The 24,221-nt window shown below is 39.7% G+C and overlaps 1 protein-coding gene across 1 annotated transcript; it reads right to left on the bottom strand.

Annotated features, from left to right (window-relative positions):
• Positions 1–1,275: 1,275 nt before the first annotated feature.
• On the bottom strand, positions 1,276–8,602 carry LOC124129188. Its single transcript, XM_048402624.1, has 3 exons — positions 8,169–8,602; positions 5,950–8,059; positions 1,276–2,841 (listed from the first exon to the last, which is right to left on the bottom strand). The coding sequence occupies exons 1-3, from the start codon at positions 8,600–8,602 to the stop codon at positions 1,276–1,278; spliced, it is 4,110 nt and encodes a 1,369-aa protein (XP_048258581.1).
• Positions 8,603–24,221: the final 15,619 nt, after the last annotated feature.

Here is a 24,221-nt window from a genome sequence, read left to right on the forward strand (position 1 = left end):
ACACACACACCATACCACACCACAACACACCACACACAGACACACACCACCACACACACTCACTCCACACCACACACACACTACACACACACTACACACACACTTACTCCATGCCATGCCCCGCCCCGCCATGCCACGCAACGTCACGCCACACCACACACAATCCACACACACACCACACCACACCACACCACACACACACAGGCACACACAACCACACACACACACCACCCACACTCACTCCACACACACACAGACACACACCACCACACACACACACCACCACACACTCACACCATCACACACTCACACCATCACACACACACACACACGGTGTGAGTCACACCACACCACACACACACACACACACACACACACACACACCACACCACACCACACTTACCACACCACACCACACCACACACAGACACACAATACCACACACACACACACAAACACACACACACACACACACCACCACCACCACACACATGCACCACACACCACATGCACCACATACACACACACACACACTCACTCCACACCACACCGCACCACACCACACCACACAACACACACATTCAGACGTCACGTCAGATTTTCTAGTAAAATAGGATGGTTCGCAGTGGAAGACTAAACTAAACTAAACATGAACTTACCTTGCAATCAACTAAACGTGAAATCCCCTTGTAATCAACTAAACGTGAAATCCCCTTATAATGTAATGAACAATGAAAATGTGATAAGATCAAATGAAATGGATTTGAAACTTAAAGTGAAGTTGCCGTATGGTAACAATGTAAATGGGTAACTCTCTCAACTATTTCTATTCTATTCTATTCTATTTCTGTAATATTCTAATTCACTATTTGCTAACTTAGAGAGAGATATCCATTTACTCCTTGTCCATATGAATGCCAGAAGACAACTGAAATAAACTGTTTCTAGAGCATGCACATTTTGTGCTCATCCAGCAAGAAGCACGTGCTGCATGCCAACTTTAACGCTTTCCGCGAAGCTGTTGTGTACCAATGAGTCAACCACTGTGTCCAGGAACATGAGACTTGTTCCCGGACACTTGTTCCCGGACAATTGTTCCCGGACGCTTCAGAACATGCCCCCTTCCATGATAGACCCCTGTCTATCATCTATTTGGAACAATACTTCATCAATACCATGCAGTTGATAAACTACAAAAATACCCAACTTATTTACAACAATGACTAGTCCATGAAACCTGCAGCACTATTTACAACCTTGAACAAATAGTTCTTGTCAGTCTCGATATTCGAGAGGACAGATCTTTGTAACTGGTTGAGTCAATCTCGACCCTCCAACTTTAACATCTACAACTCTAACATGGCCATCTTGGCCTGGGTAAGTTTTCAATATCCTTCCCATTGGCCAAGTTCCTCTTGGATTATCTTGTGATACGACAATCACCACATCATCAACTTGGAAGTCTCTTGATGACGTGACCCACTTTTTTCGGACATTCAACGTTGGAAGCCACTCTCTCATCCATCTCCTCCAGATATGCCTGATGAGTTCCTGGATCCTCCGCCAACGCTTCTGGGGAGAAAAGGAAGTGGAATCTATTTCTGGAGCGAAGTCTCCACCAAGCTGCCCATGTAGAAAGTGGTTTGGTGTGAGCGGAACATACTCCTGTGTGTGGGCACTCTGATATGTGAGTGGTCTTGAATTCAACAGAGCTTCGGCCCCAGTAAAAGCAGTCATCAGTTCTTCATCGGTGACATCACTTGAGCTCAGGACAGCATAAATAGCCCGTTTAGCTGACTTGACCATCGATTCGAATACTCCTCCGAAGTGAGGAGCATTTGGAGGATTAAATCTCCATACAATGCCTCTGTTTGCCAATTTCGATTTTGTGATGTCAGAATCTAATGAAGTCACCAGCTCTTTAAGCTCTTTCACAGCTCCAACGAAATTCGTCCCGATGTCCGATATGATCTCTTTGGGCATTCCCCTTCTGTGTGCCATGCGGAAGAGAGCATTCAAGAACGAATTTGTGTCTAGTCCGAAAGCGATCTCTAAATGTACAGCACGTGTAGCTAGGCATGTGAACAGACACAGGTAACGCTTTTGACGGCTTTTACCTCGACCCTGTACAGTAAGAAATGGACCAGCGTAATCTACCCCCGCTTGAACAAATGCTCTCATTGAACAAACTACTCTCACCTTTGGAAGATTGCCCATGAGTTGTTGTGCTGGCTTTGCTTTTTGTTTTTTGCACCAAGAACATGCATTTTCCCATTCACGAATTTCCTCCCTTGAGGATATTATCCAGAACTTGGAAGACAATGAAGCTAATGTGGTATTTGTTCCCATGTGGTGACACATTTCATGATGATGTTTAACTATCAACTTTGTCACCGGGCTTTTTCTGGGAAGAATAATAGGAAACCTTGCTTCCCAGGACAGGACTTCTGCAAACCTCAGTCTGCCATTTAATCTCATCACCCCTGTTTCATCCAGAAAAGGCTGTAATCCTATGAGTTTACTCTTAGGTGGTATTCTGCTGTCATGGTACAGTGCCCAATACTCTTTAGGAAATGCTTCCTTTTGATCTTCTGAAATTAGTTTTCTTTCAGCTCCTTCAATCTCTTCTAGGTCCAGTTCTTCTTTCCTTCTCATATCCTTTTTTGTCCGACAGTTACTGAGAAACCTGTAGACCCATGCAAAGACTCTGCACAGTCTTTTCCAGTCGGAAAACCTACATGGATCCAAACGCCATGTCTGATCAACATCTTGCACCATCATTGTCACTTTCATATTTGATCCAGTTTTCCTTTCCAGCTCAACTTTCTGGAAAGCATGTATCTGTTTTGGCCATTGGCTTACATCAAGTTTTAAAAACTCAGGACCTTGTAGCCATGCTTTTGTACCAAGTGTTTCAGGTTTACAACCTTTTGTAAGTATGTCAGCTGTATTCAACTTAGTTGGCACATGCATCCATTGGCTGGGTTTTGTCACTTCTTGTATAAAACCAACCCGATTGGCCACAAATGGCTTAAAGCTTCTACTGTGGCTTTTTATCCACCACAACACGTTCATGCTATCAGACCAGATCCTAGCATCATCAGGTGACAATTCTAGGCCTTTTGCAATAGCAAGCAGAAGTTTCACCCCAAGAACCGCTGCCATTAACTCTAGTCGTGGGACACTGATAGACTTCAGTGGAGCAACATGACTTTTTGCAGCTACAAGTTGACTCGCTGTCCTGTGTTCATTAACACTCACCAGATAAATGACTGCACCAAAAGCATCTTGTGATGCATCTACAAACACATGTAGGCTTGGATTGGCTATTTCAGTTCTAAATTCAATCCATCTTGGGAAATGATGTGATGGCCATCACGAAGAATATATAAATATTAATGTGTCTTTATTATAAAATATGTAAGTTATGACAGCTTGTAAAAATTAGAAATATTTCCTAAATATTTCCCTGTTGTATTTTTGATGGTTATATGACAGTGCACGAATTATATCATAATTATCCTGTAAACTGTAATTAGTTTTGCAGGTATATATCAGTATACTTTTGCCAACCTCGTTTTCACGTAATTCAATGTTTTGAATCCCGTTTTGGTAAGAAATCTATCAGAGGATCATAGCATGCTTTTATAGAGCTTCATCGCACACCGTTATCTCGTAAAAATAATCATATGTCCATGCCATCATGTTACGCATATTGTTTAGGATGTGCCAGTACCTCATAAGCATCGATGTCAACAACGTGCCTGTCAAAACGATCTTGTTTACTTGTTTCAAGAGTTTTGCATTGACCGTAACTTTTGAAGAATTCATCGTTCTAAGCACACAGTTACGCAAATTAACCATCAGATACAGTTTAATCATACCTTTGTTCTTCAACAAACAGATCACAATCACTTGGCAGCTTGATATTTATCCATATTTGTGTGAATTTGTGATCAGGGCTGAGCTACGTGTTTCGCCGACGCCCGCCATTTTAACTTTGTGACAGCTAGCCTAGGTCGCGATGAAGTTACTGAATTTGGCTAATGCTTAGCATTTGCATTATAAAGTTTATTTAATCTAATGAACTATGTCCAGAGGAACCCAGAATCGTATTTGATGATATGTCAAGACGTGTATTAAAGTTACTGTTAATTCTGACATCAGGAACTATGTAATCTTCGCTGATGTATTCATGCGCAGTATTTAGCGTCACTATTTATGAACATGTTTCTCATAAATATGACATCCAGTGCTTCTGTCAAAGCATACCAGTGGCCAATTTGTGTTATTAAACGTCTTATGCATCAGATAAATTCCAATTGCCTCCTGACATTTGTAATCTTCCTCTTTGAATTGTCCATCGTAATTCCCAGTCGATGTTGCTTGTTGTTATTACGTCCTCTCGGCAGGCAGCAAGGACGTAGCTTCGACGTAGCAGGACGTAATTGTTTATCTTGTGATATTGGAAGGCAATTAGTGAATCAATTAGACAGAATTCATTGATTGGTATAAATACTCATTTTTATACCAAATTACCTCCTGAGATGGTTTGCCTTCCTCTTTATTTCAGTGATTTTACATTGTGAAAGTAGATCCCTCAAAGGAATAAGGACGTAAAGAGACGTAATTTCTCGTAATTTGATTGGTCAATAACAGACATGTGACCATTTTCTCACACCTATAAATACGATGAGATCCATTCTGGGTCATTCTGACTTTGGCAGTCTAAAGGTCAGTTTCAATCAAAGGGCAGATAGTTCCCCTTGTCCTTATGTAATCATTTCTATAAATAGACTGCATTTTTGAACACAGACACAAATTGCTATCTGAGTAACTGTAAAGTCATCCATATATATATATTAATAGCAGTAAACTACCATTATAGTTACAGGCAATAATTATTTTGCCCTGACACTGGTCCTTACAAATAAACCTTAAAGCTCAGAGGGATCTACTTATTTGGAAGCATTGTGTTGTCCATATAAGGCATTGTTATACCCACATGAATAAAAACTAATTATTCATTGGAAAGAAGTGTTTTGACTCTCAGTTACATCCAGACTTCGAGGTTTATCAGAAGTTCGGGTCCGGGCCGCTACAATATAAAGACTTCAAATCTGCCAATTCCCTATATCATTGCAAGAACTTTTCCTCTAAATCAGGATGCAGACTGTCATCCCAACCTACACCAGACACCCAAATGTGTTGCAATATTATCTTTGCCCGAATGGTGAATGGAGCTAACAGTCCCAAAGGATCAAATATCTTAGCAATCTCCCTCAAGAAAGCTCTTTTTGACATTTTAAAGTGATCATTTTGGATGTTGTAGCAGAATTGAAACCTATCACTCTCTGCATTCCAGAGCAACCCAAGAGCTTTCACTGATGGCAGTTCAGTCATCTGAATATTAATTTCAGATAGTCTTTCTGCAACTGGAATACATTCAAGGACCTTCAATGAATTGGAGACCCACTTCCTGGCGTGCATTCCAGCTGTAGTCCACAGTTCATTCACCTGATCATAAAGCTCTATAGCTTTTTCCTCGGTTTCTACCGAATCCATTGTGTCATCCATGTATGTTGATTTAGCAACTGTGTCTGCAGCCAAAGGAAGATGATTTTTGCATGCCTTAGCATGTTCCTGTGTAATATACTGTGCCAGAAATGGTGAACAATTCATTCCGAAGACTACCCGTGAAAATTCATATACATCAGGTTCTTCGTCCAGGTTCATTGATCTCCATAGAAATCTGAAGTACGGTTGATCAGCTTCAGTAATCTTTATTTGCAAGTACATTTCTGCAATGTCGCATATGATTGCGATTGGATGTTTTCTAAATCTTAGCAATATTTCAACAAGATCATTCTGCATTTTCGGACCTTGGTGAACAACATCATTTAAGGACACCCCATCACTTTTTGCTGATGCATCGAAAACCATCCTTACCTTCGTTGTATTTCGTTCAGGCCGGACCACTGGAAAATGAGGTAAGTACCAACATTTTTTGTTAACTTCTTTTTCAGGAACTTTTGTGATGTATCCTTTTTTCAGATACTGTGATATCACGTCTCCATATGCTGTCTGAATTGTAACATCTTTGGATAACCTTTTCTCAATTTGTTTCAGACGTTTGAAAGCACTATCATAATTACTTTCAGGAAGCTTTGACTTATCCTTCCATGGAACACCAACCGTGTACCTCTCTGAATCATAGGTAAGTGATTCTTTTACAGCATCCACCGCCAGTTCCTCATCTCGTGTCATAAAGGGCGTGTACCCTGAAATGGTTTCAACCTCCCAGAACCTATTTACTAATGACTCAAGCTCTATTTCGTTGCTTGTTGTGTGTGAATCATGAGCAAAGAATGAACCAGTCACATGTGCAGTATGTATTTCTGATTCGTGTACTTTACCAACACACGTCCACCCCAATGGTGTTAGCCTTGCTATAGGATCACCAGGATGACCACAAACATCTTTGAGAGAACAATGGAGTTCCAAATAGTCCATTCCAATCAATATGTCCACAATTGGTCTAGAACTCAATTTTGGAAAATCAATGTTACGCAAGTGACTCCAATCATTTGCATGTTTGTTCCAGTCAATCACTTTCATCATCCCTGTGACCTTTGTTGTAGTCAATGCTGATATGTTCATGTTGACCGATCCATCAACACTTTCTAATCCCACTTCAACAGCCATGCTATTAAAGGTTTCCTGCTTGCTGTTGAGAACATTCACAGATACGGTCTGGCTTTGACCATGCACACCTAACTCTGATGCTACGTCTTCATTGATATAGGTTTGTGTGCTGGCGTCATCCAGGAGAGCATTGACCTGTATTTTGCGAGTTCCATTTTTCAGTATAACAGGAATTGTCCTGAGCGAAGAAAAGGAATATTCCTTTCTCGTGGTAGACATTGTTGTCTGTTTGTACTCATTCCGAGCTTCTTCAGATTTGTTGCTTGTATTCACAGTGTCCTTTGTCCGTGAGTTTACCCAATCACTATCATGAAGTAATCTATTGTGTGTCGACCGACATCCCTCAATACCACATGGCACATTTGTGGAACATAATTTCACAACATGACGGATTCCTAAACACCGAAAGCAAAGCTTCAGTTCTTTTGCTTTGACCCATCGTTTCTGGATATCTAAAGCTTTGAAGCTTTTACAGTTTACTATCTGATGACCCTTTTCGTGACAGAAGTGACAGATCTGTACCTGTTTCCTGCCAAAGAAAGATCCTGACTTTTGATTGGACTTATGTTCCCTATCATTGGGCCTTTCAACGATACCCAGTTTCACCTCAGATGCTACGGTTTGAAATTCGGATTCTTTTAGAACCCATTCTCTTAATGTCTCAACCGATTCCTGACGTTGTAGTTCAAACAGCCATCTTTGGTAATTTGTTATCATTGACCCGGTCATTTTCCTCAACAATTGGGAGTACAGACACCCGTCACCCAATTCCTCATTTTTGTCAGCTTCTCTAAGACTGACAACAGTAATGTCTAAAAGTTCGGCATAATTCTCTAAGTCCTTGGCGTTGCCAGGACGAATGGGTCTGAAGTTATAAACTTCCTCCATTTTTAAAGCAATCTGCCTTCTTTTACCTCCATACTTTCTCTCCAGCCGTTCTAAAGCTACATCATAAGCTGCAGCAGTGTGACCTAGCCTTGAAATGAGATTAAAAGCCTCTCCTGCAACATATTGCTTTAGTTGTAACAGCTTATACTCATTAGTGGCATTAGCTCTGTCCACGCATGCCATGAAAGCAGCTTTCCAACTCTCGTAGTCTTTAATGTTGCCATGAAACACAGGAATTGAAACCCGTTTCATCTTGCTCCACATATCAGCACCAATTTTATCACTATGCGATGTCTTATTTCTTTCAATGAAAGATTTCATTTTGTGGTCATAGTTGCTATCTATCCGGTCATATTGCACATGTAATTTCCCCCGTTCTATTTCAGGAGAAGCAGGTGCTTCCATTTCTATTCTTATTCTACTCATATCTATTTCTGGTGCAACTGACTCAACCATGACCAACATTCTGATGAACAGAAGGAACACATTGTTCTTCTTGAAGCTCTGCGACTTTAAGTTTCACAGGCATGTGTTTCTTTATGTTAACTGGGCGAAATATCCTCGACATTACTGACCTTATACCAGAAGACGAGCTATCATCTGACCTGCTGCTCAAATGCAATCTTGCATTGTGTATTGCATCATCGCTATATTCTAAGACTTCATCTATTTCCTTACATGTTTTCTTGGCATTCTCGTAATCTCCATGTTGGTCGTATGCCTTGGACAGGACATACAATAAGTCAACAGCTTTAGCCTGAAGTGAACTCACCTTATCTATCTCATCCCTCACTGCTTTCCTTGTGGGGAGATCCTCCTGGTCTATCAAACTCAGCATCTGATTCTGAGCCTTTGTCAATGCAGACTTTGCTGCCGTCTTTTGTTTCTTAAGCTGAGCTATTTTTAACTCCAGCTTATCTACATCACTAATACTTGTAGCCTTTTCAGGATTTATTATCCCACCTTCAGACTTTGCTATATCAGACATGCTTGTTGCTTTGCCAGCCATTGTGAACAACCAAGCATCAAACTACACCTGAAAATCTATCCTATTTTTGAATGACGTACGTTGACCCTAAAAACTATCAACACCAGTCACTATAACTAACTAACTAGCCCATATTCAGAGCAACCACGCTCTGCTACCAATGGTTCGCAGTGGAAGACTAAACTAAACTAAACATGAACTTACCTTGCAATCAACTAAACGTGAAATCCCCTTGTAATCAACTAAACGTGAAATCCCCTTATAATGTAATGAACAATGAAAATGTGATAAGATCAAATGAAATGGATTTGAAACTTAAAGTGAAGTTGCCGTATGGTAACAATGTAAATGGGTAACTCTCTCAACTATTTCTATTCTATTCTATTCTATTTCTGTAATATTCTAATTCACTATTTGCTAACTTAGAGAGAGATATCCATTTACTCCTTGTCCATATGAATGCCAGAAGACAACTGAAATAAACTGTTTCTAGAGCATGCGCATTTTGCGCTCATCCAGCAAGAAGCACGTGCTGCATGCCAACTTTAACGCTTTCCGAGAAGCTGTTGTGTACCAATGAGTCAACCACTGTGTCCGGGAACATGAGACTTGTTCCCGGACACTTGTTCCCGGACAATTGTTCCCGGACGCTTCAGAACATAGGATGTGTGGTAATAATAATATATCCCCAATAATCCTTCTATACCTAATTATTTCAACACTTTGAAATAATTTCATATTTATTTAAATAATATTTGAGCTCCATGAATAGGATTAACGTAGAACATAGAAATGTCACACCTCGTATTAACAGACGTGAGGGGAAGGGGTCGGGACCCACTCGGCTCAGTTGAGAGACTATTATAGCTATTGTCATTGGAATGATGCATCTCACACCACTCATTGTCCAGTACGAGGTTGCTTCAACTGTCTTCATCGACATTCCACACGTGTTCGTGTAACAAAGACATATAGTAACACTCCTTATACGGAAGTCATTACTACACTTACCCTTTCTGATCTATAACACCATATATCTCCAATTGAACGTTACTTATAGTTTATTCAATATTTATTTGATTGATTGGATGGTTGATCTGTATGATTAAATGGTTGATGTGCATTATATGCATGATTAAATGATTTCAAATGCATTATCTCTGCACTATATGCATGTTTGAATGATTGATTCCTACACTTCCTTATTCGGAAGTCATTGGATCAATAGACTGTATTGACAGCATTGTTTATGGATACAATAGAACAACAATAGACAGCATTGTTCATAGACAATAGACAGCATTGTTCATGGACAATTGACAGCATTGTTCATGGGCAATAGACAGACAAAAGAAGCACTGCCCGTGGGCAGTGGGATACTTCCACACTATCATCTACTGTCAATCAAGCGTTTCACACGAAAGGATAAAAAATCAAATATTGATAACACGAATACATATCTGTTTACCTTTGACCGTCCAACGGTTCCGAACTCTATTAAAGCTGGTTATGTCAACATCGGAGTGTAGGTGTATGTCCCCAATCCACTCCGATGCTATAAGTGTCAAAAGTTTGGACATGGTTCGAAAACTTGTACACGCTCTATCATTTGTAATCGTTGTGGTGGCAACCATCACAGTACCGACTGTAGTCTAGATTTAAAGTGTATCAACTGTGAAGGCGAACACATGGCCTCTTCCAGATCCTGCCCCATGTATCAAACGGAAACACAAATTCTGAAACTAAAATGTGAAAAAAACATATCTTTTGCAGATGCTAGGAAGCTTGGCAATCAGTCAAGATCCCCTTCAACTCTAAACTACTCTGCTGCTGTGGCAAAGCCTGTTAAAACCACTTCATCTGTTCAGTGTCAAACCAATTTGACATGGGTCACTTCTCTTCAGCCAGTTGAAACTGCGTCTATCGCAAATATATCTGACAGTCAATCTGCATCACCACCCGATAGTGTTCAGGCAGACTCAGACTTAGTCTCAGACTCATCCTGAAGAACCAGTTGTTTTTGACCGAAAATTATCCAACAAACAAAGAAAAAGGTTAAACAGAAATCAGACAACCAGTACCCTGTCTCCTTCAGAAGCATCTCTCCACAACTCCTTCAGTGCTTTAGACATGGAGGTGACTCCATCGTCAGACAGTAGCGGTAGGACTTCTTCTTCCTCACATTCACGTGAGAGATCACCCATTGAGCCACCCTAACTCAATCATCACATTTAATACAATGGAACTGGCAAATAATTATAATGATTTACAACTTTTAATTCAGGATTTCAAACCATCGGCGATATGTCTACAAGAAACAGAGTACAAAGACAGGGGCGGTCGGGTAGCCTGGTGGTTAAAGCGTTGGCTCGTCACGCCGAAGACCCGCGTTCGATTCCAGACATGGGTACAATGTGTGAAGCCCATTTCTAGTGTCCCCCGCCGTGATATGGCTGGAATATTGCTAAAAGCGGCGTAAAACCATACTCACTCACTCACTATTACAAAGACACTGATAAATTCGATATAAGAGGTTATACCTCCAACAATGTCTTTTCACCTCCAGGTGCAAAAGCCACTGGAGGTTCTTCAATATTCATGAAAAACGGCGTTATCCACAGCCCTGTTCATCTTGCTACTCCTATTCAAGCTGTTGCCGTCCGTGTAACCTTACACATAGTTTTTACTTTGTGTTCATTCTATATTCCACCATCTTCTTCCCTTCGACAGTCTGAACTTCAAGCTCTTTATGATCAACTCCCCAAGCCCTGTATTATTATGGGTGGTTTAAATGGGCACAATCCACTCTGGGGTAGTGTTCAGACAAATAAAAAGGGTAAACTTTTGGAAGATTTCATTTCGAACAACGACTTGTGTATCAATAATGATGGTTCAAAACACATATCTACATCCCAGTACAGGTACCTACTCTGCTCTGGATTTATCACTCACTCACTCTGATTTATTATACGAATTTGAAAGGTCCGTCCACGAAGACCTCTGTGGCAGTGATCATTTCCCAACCATTTTAAAACCTTACTTTCACATGTTCCTCCTTCAACAAGATGGAACTTTACTAAGGTCAACTGGCCTTTATTTGAAATGCTTGCATCCAATAAATTAACACCTGATCTGTTTCTTGACGCTGACCCTGTACAATTATTTTCTGATGAATTAAACAAAATCGCTGATGAATGTATTCCTAAGTCCTCTACAAATCCACACATCCGTAAACCATGATTTAACAATGACTGCAAACAGGCTAGGAAGGCACGGAAAAAGGCTAAAGCCAGGCGTACGTTTGAACAAAATAAACCCCAATCTTGGCAACATTATGTCCAAGGTATGGAACATGATACAGAAAATTAAAGGTAAGGAGTAGTATAGGTAATGATGGTTCTGGCTCACTTCCACTGGAGCCAGATTTATTACCTATACTACCACTGCAGAGGGAATTTTTTATGCGTAAATGATGATGCGATTCAATGATAGTCATGAGATTAAGTTAAATTGACTCCAGCTCACCACCACCTGGAGTCTATGATACAAATTTTTTATAGGTAATGATGGTTCTGGCTCACTTCCACTGGAGCCGGGTTTATATACCTATACTGCTACTACAGGTGGCATTTTTTATGCCAAAATGACTATGCGATTTATGCAACTATGCGCTTGTTGCCTTCCCTGTTCTATGAACTTTTTTTTCTCGTCTTCGCTAATACCACTGGTCCTGCTTCATTCATTGTATTTGGTGAGTTCTGACAGCACTAAACGAAACTCATCTTCGGATATCTTATAGGGCATTGCTGTCGAAATATGATCCTCAATGCTGTTCAACTTTGCTTCGTCGAGTATCCGAATACTATCGTGTTTTAATGCTTTCTTTTGCAACCTACGAGAAATGAATTTTATCGCTATTCCTGCCAGTCTCCAGCGGTTATTTCCATGCCAAGCACGATAGGCGCGGCGATTATAGTTGATAGTAAACCGATACCCGCTACACCGAGTCCCATGCCAGATACTACAAGAGCGGTGTCAACTCCGTCCAGAGCATTCACGGCTCTGCGATACTTTTTATACAATCCAAGTCTCAACTCCCTATCCTTCTCTATTCGATGTTTTATGTCGCTTATTTGATGTAATCGAAATCCATCAACAGTTTCCATCTTTTCAAATGCTTCATCGAGCGCTGGATATAAACTCATAGTGTATATTACGATCATATAATAGTCTTTAATTGGTCTTGCTTAAATGTTTTGAGACTATACATCAATCTTATCAAATGTATATTATACGGCAAGAATATCTTAGAAAGAGAAATACTACCACTTTTAATAATTTGAACCCCTTCGAGGGTTGCAAAGGGAGATGCTCCGATATGAATAATACTTCAACGTTGACGCTCGTGTTTCTTGAGCCATTTAATCGATAGACCTGGTAATATTTCGAAGGCATCTACCGGTACATCTCCGAACAAGACTTCAATAATAAGCGTAGAAAGATTAGGTATTGCACTCAAGTTATCTTTGATATCTTCGAATTCAGTAATCAAATTTAAAGTAACATTTTTTAAGGCCGGACGACTATATAACATATGACCTGGGATTTGTGGCAGGGGGGTAACTAACACACCTTTTCGTTTTGATGGGATATAAGCTGCGAGTATGATGCCACTATTTATTATCTTAGTTAAATTATGTCCCTTACCCATCATCACATAAGGTGGGGTAATGACGATATTCAGTAGCCACTCGATGTTTGATTCGATCATAGTCCATTTATTATCGTCGTTGCGAGTAATATTGTACGAAGTGTTTTTAATGAGTCTACTAACGTCGACATCGCTTAAATCTTCTAGATTACCCGTGAATGTGACTTCTTTCCGCTTGTATACACTATCGTGTAAGTGTAAAGCGTATAACTTACCATTGTAACCGGGTTTATCAAATCCTTCTGTGTCTCCGAGATCTGAAAGCTCAATTGTATTACATTGTCTGAGTGTTCCAGGGCCTGATGCATCAACCATTATTTATAATATGGAGTGTTACACTTAAGTATCCTATATGTACAGGTTGATGTTTTACATCTAATACAGAAATTTTGAGGTCTGAAATAATACCACGCTTCAATTTTTATATTGTAATAACGAGAAAGATTCCGTTCTACCGCTATTGTATTTTTCATTTTTCACTGGAACACTTTTGAGCAGAGTTAAAGGACTTTCTAGTTGAATATTATCCGTCGTGCTTATTTGATCAAGAGTGATGAACAACTCTTTATAGGGAACTAAATCGGGTAATGTATCTCCATGTTTTGTTCCATTGGGTTTTATTATGTTCATAGATTCATAGTCGAGTGTAAATCCAAATTTAGGTGATAAGTTGTCGGGAATAATTACACTTTTTTCTCCAGCGACTAATTTCAGCATCCCATTCGACTCATTTTGTGTGAGACTCATTCCATTAGGCTTAAAAATTTCATCATTGAGTGAGCATACACTGTAATACCCATCAGGTATAATAATGAATTTTTCAATAATATTTTGTTCACTTGATAAATACATACTATTATTATCTTTTGCAGCATTTATATTGGTCCACCGCGGGTAATACGTTACATCGCATAGTGCTACTTCGAGTTGTCCATCCGAGTTATCGATAGTTTGAAGCAGTTCAATAGACTGACCATTTGTTATTCCAGGGAGTGTAACATACATATTAAATATACAATGATACTATATCATAACTTAAATATGAAATCAACTTACATTACTAATCAATCGATTATAATAACTGCCTCCGGTGCTGAGTTTACCGTTAAATTCCACGATATCTTTGAAAAATACACTTTCACGGCAACTAACGATACAATGGTGGACGATTGGTTTAACCGTCCGATGCAATTTTGGCAGAATCAGTTAAACTTTGCCGTATGGTGTGCCACAATGGGATGTGGCGTATCTGTTAATGCCCCAGGATTTAAACTATATAAGTCTGTTATATTATTTCATGTGTACTATCAGATTAGACGTATACTTAAAGAAATTAGTGCTCCATTACCGCTTGATCCAGCATGGAATCACGCAAATAATCATTATAATAAGAGGGCCTTCGAACGTATTTGTAATGAATTTAATGTTTCTACGAGTAAAGATTGGCGCATAAAAGGACCTAGCCATGGTCTAGGTATTCCGTACAATGGACAAAGAACTATTAAAGATAAAAGCGATTATTTAATTAAAGAGGGTGTGATCCCTTCAGGCTTTGCTCTCTCGAGTAAACAGTTTAGAGCAGATCGTATGAACTTTGAGAGTGGCATTCCTTATATTATAACAAAGTTTGTGCATCCAAACGATACAACAGACGCTTGGAATGAATTTGTAAATGATAAAACGGAAAATAATTTTACTAACCCAGGATTTGAAAGAGTTAATGAATTGATAAGAACTTATGTGTGGGCAATTCTCGGAGCACAATCGCAAACACGAACGCCCATTATCGGTACTGGGACGGCGTTCGATGCACAAAAAGAGTTTGTCGCAAACGTGGAGGACGCCATTAATTCACCAGTTGACATACCATCGTCTATAAAGCGTTTTCAAGATGCATTACAGTACGCTCAATCCAAAGTGGACTACGTTTATGTGCCGGGACTATACATGTCTCCAATTAATATGGAACTTAAGATCGGTCAAGTTATAGGCTATAATAATAAAATTGTTATCGCTACCGATCAACAAAAACCAGGTATAAATTCAGATATGAATGTCGAATTAATAACGCAAACGATCACGGGCGAAAAGGGAATAGTCAAGCCACAAACACCACATGTTTCACAAACATCTACTGACGCACAAGTGTCACCGCATATTGCGGCTAAAAATCAACAACATATCGATGAAAAAACAGCGCTTGTAGTGGGTGGAGTCTCATTTGGTTTACTCATGATTTGGTTAGCGAACTGATTTGGATAAATAGTTCTTAGTGAATACATACAACAGCCCGGCAATTGCTACGATCAGACCCCATAAGTTTTGACTAAGCCAAGTGGTGGTCTTAGCTAATAAATTCAATAGCCAGGAAACAGTACTCCCTATTATACCGGGAAGTGCGGCCGCGGCTTTCTCAGCGAGCTTTCCCAGTGCTGAACCTAATGCTTTTAAATGCTTTTTTATCCACTCTTTTATCCCGTTTTTATCGTTAGGCGGTGTACCACCACCTGTGCTGCCACCTGTTAACGAGAGAGTCAAAGTCGATATAATAAATCCCAACGCGGTTAAAATACTGGCAATTGTTATTCCCTGTTCTCTGAACAATGTTTTAATTCTATCGGCCAGTGTAGTGTCATCGTTGAGGACTCGATCGATAGTTTCTCGAATTCTACTGATTTGTGAATGAAGTGCCTCTCTATTAGTGGAAGCAGCCTCGAGGTGGGCCGATCTTTCGTCTTCTAAGTCACGTATTCTTTCCGCTACGCGGCGTCTACTGAATTCATCGCCCACCTGTTCAAGTTTTGTTTTCTCGTAAACTATATGCTTATCGATTTCGGATATCTTAGCCATATTATTCATGAGTTCTCCCCGCATTGTTCACATTGCCTTGTCAAGACCTCGTAATTCCCTAATACTGAACTCCGATATCTGTAACGTGGAATTATCGTAATAGGTATCTAAGATTTCTTCGAGTCCGTCCGAGGCCACCTTCGAGGAAGCCTCCAAATCATCTGTATTACCGAGTTCAGTACGCACAGTCCTAAGAACCTTAGTAGTCTTCGCGGAAAGTCGTCGGTAGTCGACAAAACCTAATTCATCACGAACAGTGCCGATGCCGTGTTTAGCAACTATCGTAGACAAGGCTAGGGGCTTACGAGTACGAGAATGCATAAGATCAATATCTGGAGCGCCACGCAGTCGCAATATTCCTTTACTATCTAGCTCAAACTTTGAATATTCACGAACAATAGGACTATCATCTTTAAAGGAATCGTAATAATCATTGACGGTTGATTGTAAAAGTTCATCGTTAAGACTACTATACCTGGTTTCATCAGTACCCTCTTCGTTTCGATTCGGATCATCAAAGGTACTTAGATCAAAGTCATTAATATCAAAATCAGTCATTTTTATATTAAACATAGGGTACATGTTTTCAATATAACAATGTCTTCGCAATACAGCAGAAGTTAAACCCACAACGTAGACTTCGAGATCCATTGGGGGTCAAAGCAATTCGTCAGTCTGTAACTATAACTAATAACCCTAGTACCCCCATCGATCAGAATCAAACGCTTCTGGTTTGCTTTCCTAATCTCGGCGCACACGATGTGTTAGTTCCGGGAACTGTCCGACTAGCATTTACGGTTAGTTTGACTTCTACCAACGTTAACAGGGAGCCCGTTCAGAACATAGGTCGTGCTATCGTTAAGAAAATCGCTATTAAAATTAGCGGTAATGAGGTTTTGAGTATCGACGATAGCGATGTATACTATTGCTACATGGATCTCTGGAGAACGGATAAAGAGTGGGAAAACAAACAGTACCAAGGTATTTGTAATAAGAACACATTGAGACTGCGCGTAGGTGCTGAAAATGGTGTTGTTACCAACGAAAAAGATAAGGCCGTTGCCGACGCATTAGGTAACAGATTCTATATTCCCCTAGACTTTGAATTACTAGATTCCCACATGCCCTTTTATCAAGCATCCCTAGGCGATAGGTTAGAATACGAACTCACTTTTAATGACTACGGCAGAGTAATCAGAGCTGCTGAAGATGCTAGCTATTCCACTGACAATATCTCGCTGGAGTATGATATGATAACGGATCCCGAATTAGCCAGACAAATTCGTAACCAGTATACGGGAAGTTTAGCCATTTTGTACGATCGCGTGCTTCGACATCGAAAGATCACGAGGGACAAAAAAGATACGATGTGGAATATCAATCTAAACGTCCCCACGAGGTCGCTGAAGGGTATTTTAATGTTGTTCGAGGACCCCTCCGATGCGTTTAAAAGAAATACCGAGAAGTTCTACAATCCCAAGATTAAAAAAGTAGAATTGACTATCGAGGGCGTTCCTAATCAACTATATAGCCAAGGAATGCTAGCGTATCACCAGTGGGATGAGATTAAAAAACTTCCTTCTCTAAAACGTTCCCCGGAAGTTAACGCGGTCGTGAAAGATCTGTCTCTCGGGAGTGTATCGATGGTTGAATACCTCACCACGAAGCACGCGCTATGGCTAGACATGCGAACAACGGATGATGACCAACTACACGGCAGTGGGAGGAGAATAGAAAATGCTAGCGAGGGTGCCACCATACAGATAACGAAGCTCCAGGAAGCAGCTGGTAAATTAAACATATATTTGTACGTGATTATGGATGCGCAACTTAATATACAGAATGGGAGATTCGTGCAAGCAATCTATTGATAATCTTTTACCTAAAGATCCGCACTGCGGTATCATATGCGGGCAAATGGGCTGCGGAAAAACAGCTTTTATTCTAGATATTTTAGAAAGTCATTATCGGGACGTTTTCGATCATATTATTATTCTGTGTCCGACTATAAGCGTTAATAAAACATACAACATACTTATCGAGAGATTGGGTAATGAATGACGACTGGGTACACAGAGTCGATCCGGGCGATCGTTTACAAGACTGTCTCCGAGTATGTCACGAAAAATACAAAGGAGAATCAACCCTTTTCGTAATAGACGACTGCAGCGCGAGTAAAGAACTCACAAAAAAGAAAGATATGCTTTCATATTTAGCATTCCCCGGTCGGCATACTCAGCATAGCGTTTGGGTACTTACTCAAAAATACAACTCTGTCCTAAAAGATCTCAGAGAGCAGACCAAATGGGTAGCACTGTTTCATTGCAAAGACCGAGATTCATTCGAGGAATGTTTACGTGAAAATGATGTCATTTATACCAAGATTGAACGAGACAAAGTCAGAAAAGTGTTAGCAGCAACGAAGCGCTGTAAACTCGTATTAAAAACCGATCAACCAGCTGCTTATGCAATTGCTTAGAAAAATGTAGCAAAATTATAGCAAAATATAGCAAAATGTAGCAAAAATGTAGCAAATTGAACATTAGCGGTTAATATTACATAAAATGTGGTTCGAAATCATCATTCTTTCACAACAGTGTATTGGATATGTCATATTATATTATGTTAGACTTAAATATCTCCTTAGGTATTACATTATGGAATGCGACGAACTCATCGAACAAATTTTCAAAGAATCTGATGCAGATCAACATGTAGATAAATCTTTAGATAAACATAGAGAAAGACTCGCGGCTTTGGTAGCCGGTGGAAAATGTTCCCAATATTTCGGGGAAAATTATACCAGGGTCGTCTATATTACAACTATACACAGTCGTAGCTAGTACGTTTCTCCCTATCCCGGCAGAACATCGCATGTATTTATGCGAATCTCTCGAGAAAGACCCATTCATCGAACACGCTATAAGCGCAGTGAGCTGTGAGTTTTATCATAGATTCGGAATGTTCTTAGCTCCGTTCACCACAGCTTTAATAACGGCTAGGTATTGTCAATTTAAACATACGTGCCCACTTAATAATATAAAGAACGAAGTTCAAATAAATAATGGAGACTCAACAGGTGACACCACAACAGATTGTGAACGAGGAACAACAGATTGCGGAAACGCAACAACAACAAGTGAACGAGGAACAACAGATTGAGGAACAACAAGTGAATGCACCACAAACACAAAAACAACCCAGAGTTACTAAGAACCCAAAAAAAGTAGCTGCAGGAAGGAAGGGTGGGCTGGCGCGCAAAGCGAAATTAATAAATAATTCAAATATTAATCTGATTAAAACATGGGCACTAGTAGGAGTTGCTGGTATAGCGGCTGTATGGTTATTTTATAAGACCGGAGAAGAGAAAATGTCACCCCTGCCGCAACAACAAGTTCAATTAGAGGTTAGTCCTCATATAATGCTATAAGAAGCATGACTACTCCAGTTACAGACGGTAAAATGTTGGTACTAAAGCCACACCTCCCAAGCTAGATTTTAATGGATTTGATATAGGTATGATGGTTCTGGATATTGGATTAGCAATGGCAACGAAGGATATGCTCATCAAACAAGGGCTTATCCCGGAAGACATAATGAAGTAATTAAACATTTGAATATTTTATATTCATATACTATGGCAACAATTGCGATGATGGTTGGTGGAGCTGTTGTTAATGCTCTAGCTTTTTCGGGGAGTAATTTTTTATTTTCTAGTATGAGGGAATCAAACGCTAAAGAAGTTGAAGAGGAACGTAAAAGACATAACAAAGCTTTAGAACAATACCAAGCAGCCCAGTTACGCAGCAGAGAATGAAGAGATTAGACTTTATTCATGAAAAACTGCTTAAGGAAGGACATTCAATTCAAACGTTTAAGGATGTCGAATATGCCATGCACGAATACTACCTCGTTTTTGGGAAAAAACTAGACCCAATACCGATACCAACAATGAGTCAGTTTTAGACACCGTCAGAGGCTCAGAAAGACCGCGAGGTCACATTTGTGATTATGGGGTTATCTGCTCTATTGATTTTCAGCTATACAATAGCTACTCATAAATAACCACAGCTGAGGCTATGCATAAACCATGACCTAGTTATAGCGATCTATAAATAGCCTAATCAATATCTCGCCTAGTGTAGATGTGATTTGCATTTAGACAAATAATATGATCGATGTATATACCATGAATAATTGCAAATTTACACTCATGGGGAAGACGACTCTATGTAATCGACGCTGTGTTGATATTTACTGCGGTATACACAATTATTACATCAGGCGCGGACACATAAACTATACGTGTTCTGAATGCGGGATAGGGGTCAAAGGTCGTTATTGTTTATGTAAGAAACCCGGTGCTGATAGGGTCAGGAATCAGATTATTTACGCTAGGAAGAGAGATTACATCAATGAGAGGAATAGGTTGGGGAGAATACATATTTAGATATATGAAAACAACCAATTAGACATTTGTCTCATTTGGCATATACCATTCAACCACAATGGTTTTTGTCAGAGAATTAAAAGCTATGGCAAAGCAAAGTGGCCTACGTGGATATTCTCTTATGAGAAAAGCTGAATTGATTACCTTACTCGGTTTGGAATACAACAAACCCCAGACTGTTAGAGAACTCAAAGTTCGAGCAAGAAACAGTGGGCTGAGAGGTTATTCTCGAATGAGAAGAGCTGAATTGAACACTTTACTAGATAATAATCAACCTAATGATGATGATGATGATGATGATATTGATAATGATGTTGAGAATCAACAACAAGAATTAATATTTGTACCCACATCCGCCGGCGTTGGTAAATATCTAAGAGGTTGGAAGATGGATATTAATTCCAACATGGATGTTAACGATATTAAGCCCATCATATCGAGTAAAATTAACGAGGAATTAGATGATTTACATAGTATAAAATACCAGCTGACGATTAAAATGACATTGAGTAAAAGTAACACAGACGATAGCGCCGAATATACCGAACCATATTTCCGTAGCAATCAAGAAGTTATAACCGAATCCGATACTATAAACTCATCATTAGATACATCAATTCAGAGAATACAGGAAACTTTAGAACGCTGGACTAATAGAGGTTTGGGTTGGGGTGTGGATAAAATCGATAGTTTATATTTAGATATAGCAAATTATATGCCCTTCAAAGGTGGTTCTTATATAGATTTACCCCCGTATTATAAGAAAAAAAAAGCCATAATTAATGTAAAAAATAAATGCGATGACTGTTTAAGAATGATGATAAAATCTGCATTGTTCCCCGTAGACAAAAATCCGGATAGACCTTCTAGATATCCCCAAAACGATGGACTCAACTTCGATGGTATAGACGAACCTACACCAATATCACAAATTGATAAGGTGGAAAAGCAAAATAATTTAGCTATAAATGTTTTCGGACATTCTAAAGGAATTGTTGTACACAGGATAAGCTCCGCTCCGGAACATATTCCCAGAATCAATTCATTTCTGATCGAAAAAGATGGAAAATATCATTATACGTGGATAAAGAGTTTAAACAGGCTGCTATACGATCAAACCAAACATGCTAGAAAGAAATATTTCTGCGAAAGATGCCTACATGGGTACAGCAGACAAGATCTATTAGAAGCGCATAAAGAAGACTGTAGAGGTGTTGGACAGAATGCTATCAGGATCGATATGCCTAAAGAGGGAAAAAATATATTAAAATTTGAACATTATTGTAATCAAATGCCAGTACCGTACGTAATTTACGCCAACTTCGAAGCGCTTATCAAACCCATAGAAAATACCAACCATAATAATCAAGATAGTAGTTTTACGTACAAAACTCAAGAACATATTCCTTGTGGGTTTGGATATATAGTAGTAAGGTATGATGGGAAAACAAAAACTCCCGTGATGTATAGAGGTCCCGATGCAGCAGGAAAGTTCCTAGAATATCTACAAAACGAAGAGAGAATAATCAGGGAAAATGTATCGTGTAAGAAACCCATGCGTATGACGAGGGATGATTGGAGGGCTCAAGTGACCTAAGACCTAAGACCTAAGATGTATTCTATAAAAAAGTCCGATAATGGAGAGATAAGAAAAGCCAAGGGCGTTAAGAAGTATGTTGTAAAAAAGCATATCAAACACGAACAGTAAAAAGAATCATTATTCAATGGTAGAACGTTCAAACACAAAATGAACTCTTTAAGAAGTTACAATCATAGCATATATGGATTAAGAATGAACAAGACATCATTATCCCCCTTAGATACAAAGAGATGGATTGATAATGATGGTGTAACTACCTATGCTTATGGTTATGGTGGTAATACCGTACCGTCGGGAACTATGAACAACTCTTCTCGTACAAATGCCCTACCCGGTCCATCTTAAAGATAATAAAGAATAGGCTCTCCTTCTTTCGTAACCAATCGACTAATGTTATACGTCTTAAGGGACCATATGGGATCGGTTGCCCGACGTAGGCCTCCTTCGAGTTCACCGGCCTGGTATAAATATCTTACCCTTACTCTGTCCGGAAGTTTTCGTTCTTTGCCTCTCCTCGGTGCTGAAGATTCGGAAGTCACGGATTTCATTTTAATAGCATCGGATGGTTTCTTCCCTATTAATCTCGTCACTTCATTATTCAGCGCTGATACAATGGCTGATAATCGTGTCACCCATTCGGTTGATCTCAATCGCTGGGATTTCATTTCGATCCCATACTGATAGCCAAACAAACGTTCCGCTAATGTCCTGTTAAATCTTTCGACGATAGCTTGACTGCGGTGGGCCTCTCTTTCACCACGGACGATTTCGACATCGTGCTTTGTTAACAGTTTAGTTACCGATCCCATAAACTCGCGACCGGGATCTACTTGAAATAGCTTAGGCCATTTTAGCGGTCCGCGTTTATATATGCGACTCAGTGCATTAGCTACTTCTGTTGAATCTTTCGAGGTTAATGGTTCAGCCTCTTTGAATCGACTAGCCACATCCACTACTGTTAAAGCGTATTTATACGTTTTGCGTTTTACCTTATCGTGGGGAAGAAACAAGAGGTCAGCCTGATGAACTTCATTCGTCGTAAAAATATCAAACTTCTTCCTCGGTACATAACGCGGTGCCGGTAAATATATTTGCCACAACGCTTGTTTCTTTAACCAATCCTTGGCCACATCTTTAGATACCTTAGCCGCGGTGGCTAATTTTTTTATTGCTCCTACACCTTTCCAATATCCTCGTGGGCTATAGTAAATTTTATCCATTATTAATTAATAGTGATGTTTCGTTTAATACAACTCATGACTATCGTTGAATCGCATAGTCATTTTGGCATAAAAAATTCCATCTGTAGTAGCAGTATAGGTAATAAATCTGGCTCCAGTGGAAGTGAGCCAGAACCATCATTACCTATACTACTTAAGGTTTCTAAATGTAGCATCCACAATCTTAAGAATGAGAATGAACTATTAACAAATAAATCGGATATTGCAAATAAACTAGGTGAAACGTTAGCTGAACATTCTTCTTCCTCAAATTATGCCCCTCAATTCCAAAAATGTTATAAATATCTTACCCTTACTCTGTCCGGAAGTTTTCGTTCTTTGCCTCTGCTCGGTGCTGAAGATTCGGAAGTCACGGATTTCATTTTAATAGCATCGGATGGTTTCTTCCCTATTAATCTCGTCACTTCATTATTCAGCGCTGATACAACGGCTGATAATCGTGTCACCCATTCGGTTGATCTCAATCGCTGGGATTTCATTTCGATCCCATACTGATAGCCAAACAAACGTTCCGCTAATGTCCTGTTAAATCTTTCGACGATAGCTTGACTGCGGTGGGCCTCTCTTTCACCACGGACGATTTCGACATCGTGCTTTGTTAACAGTTTAGTTACCGATCCCATAAACTCGCGACCGGGATCTTCTTGAAATAGCTTAGGCCATTTTAGCGGTCCGCGTTTATATATGCGACTCAGTGCATTAGCTACTTCTGTTGAACTTTCGAGGTTAATGGTTCAGCCTCTTTGTATCGACTAGCCACATCCACTACTGTTAAAGCGTATTTATAC

This window comes from Haliotis rufescens, unplaced genomic scaffold (genome assembly GCF_023055435.1).
Source record: "Haliotis rufescens isolate VD_foot unplaced genomic scaffold, xgHalRufe1.0.p SCAF_28, whole genome shotgun sequence".
In the NCBI taxonomy this organism is placed as follows: Eukaryota; Metazoa; Mollusca; class Gastropoda; order Lepetellida; family Haliotidae; genus Haliotis; species Haliotis rufescens.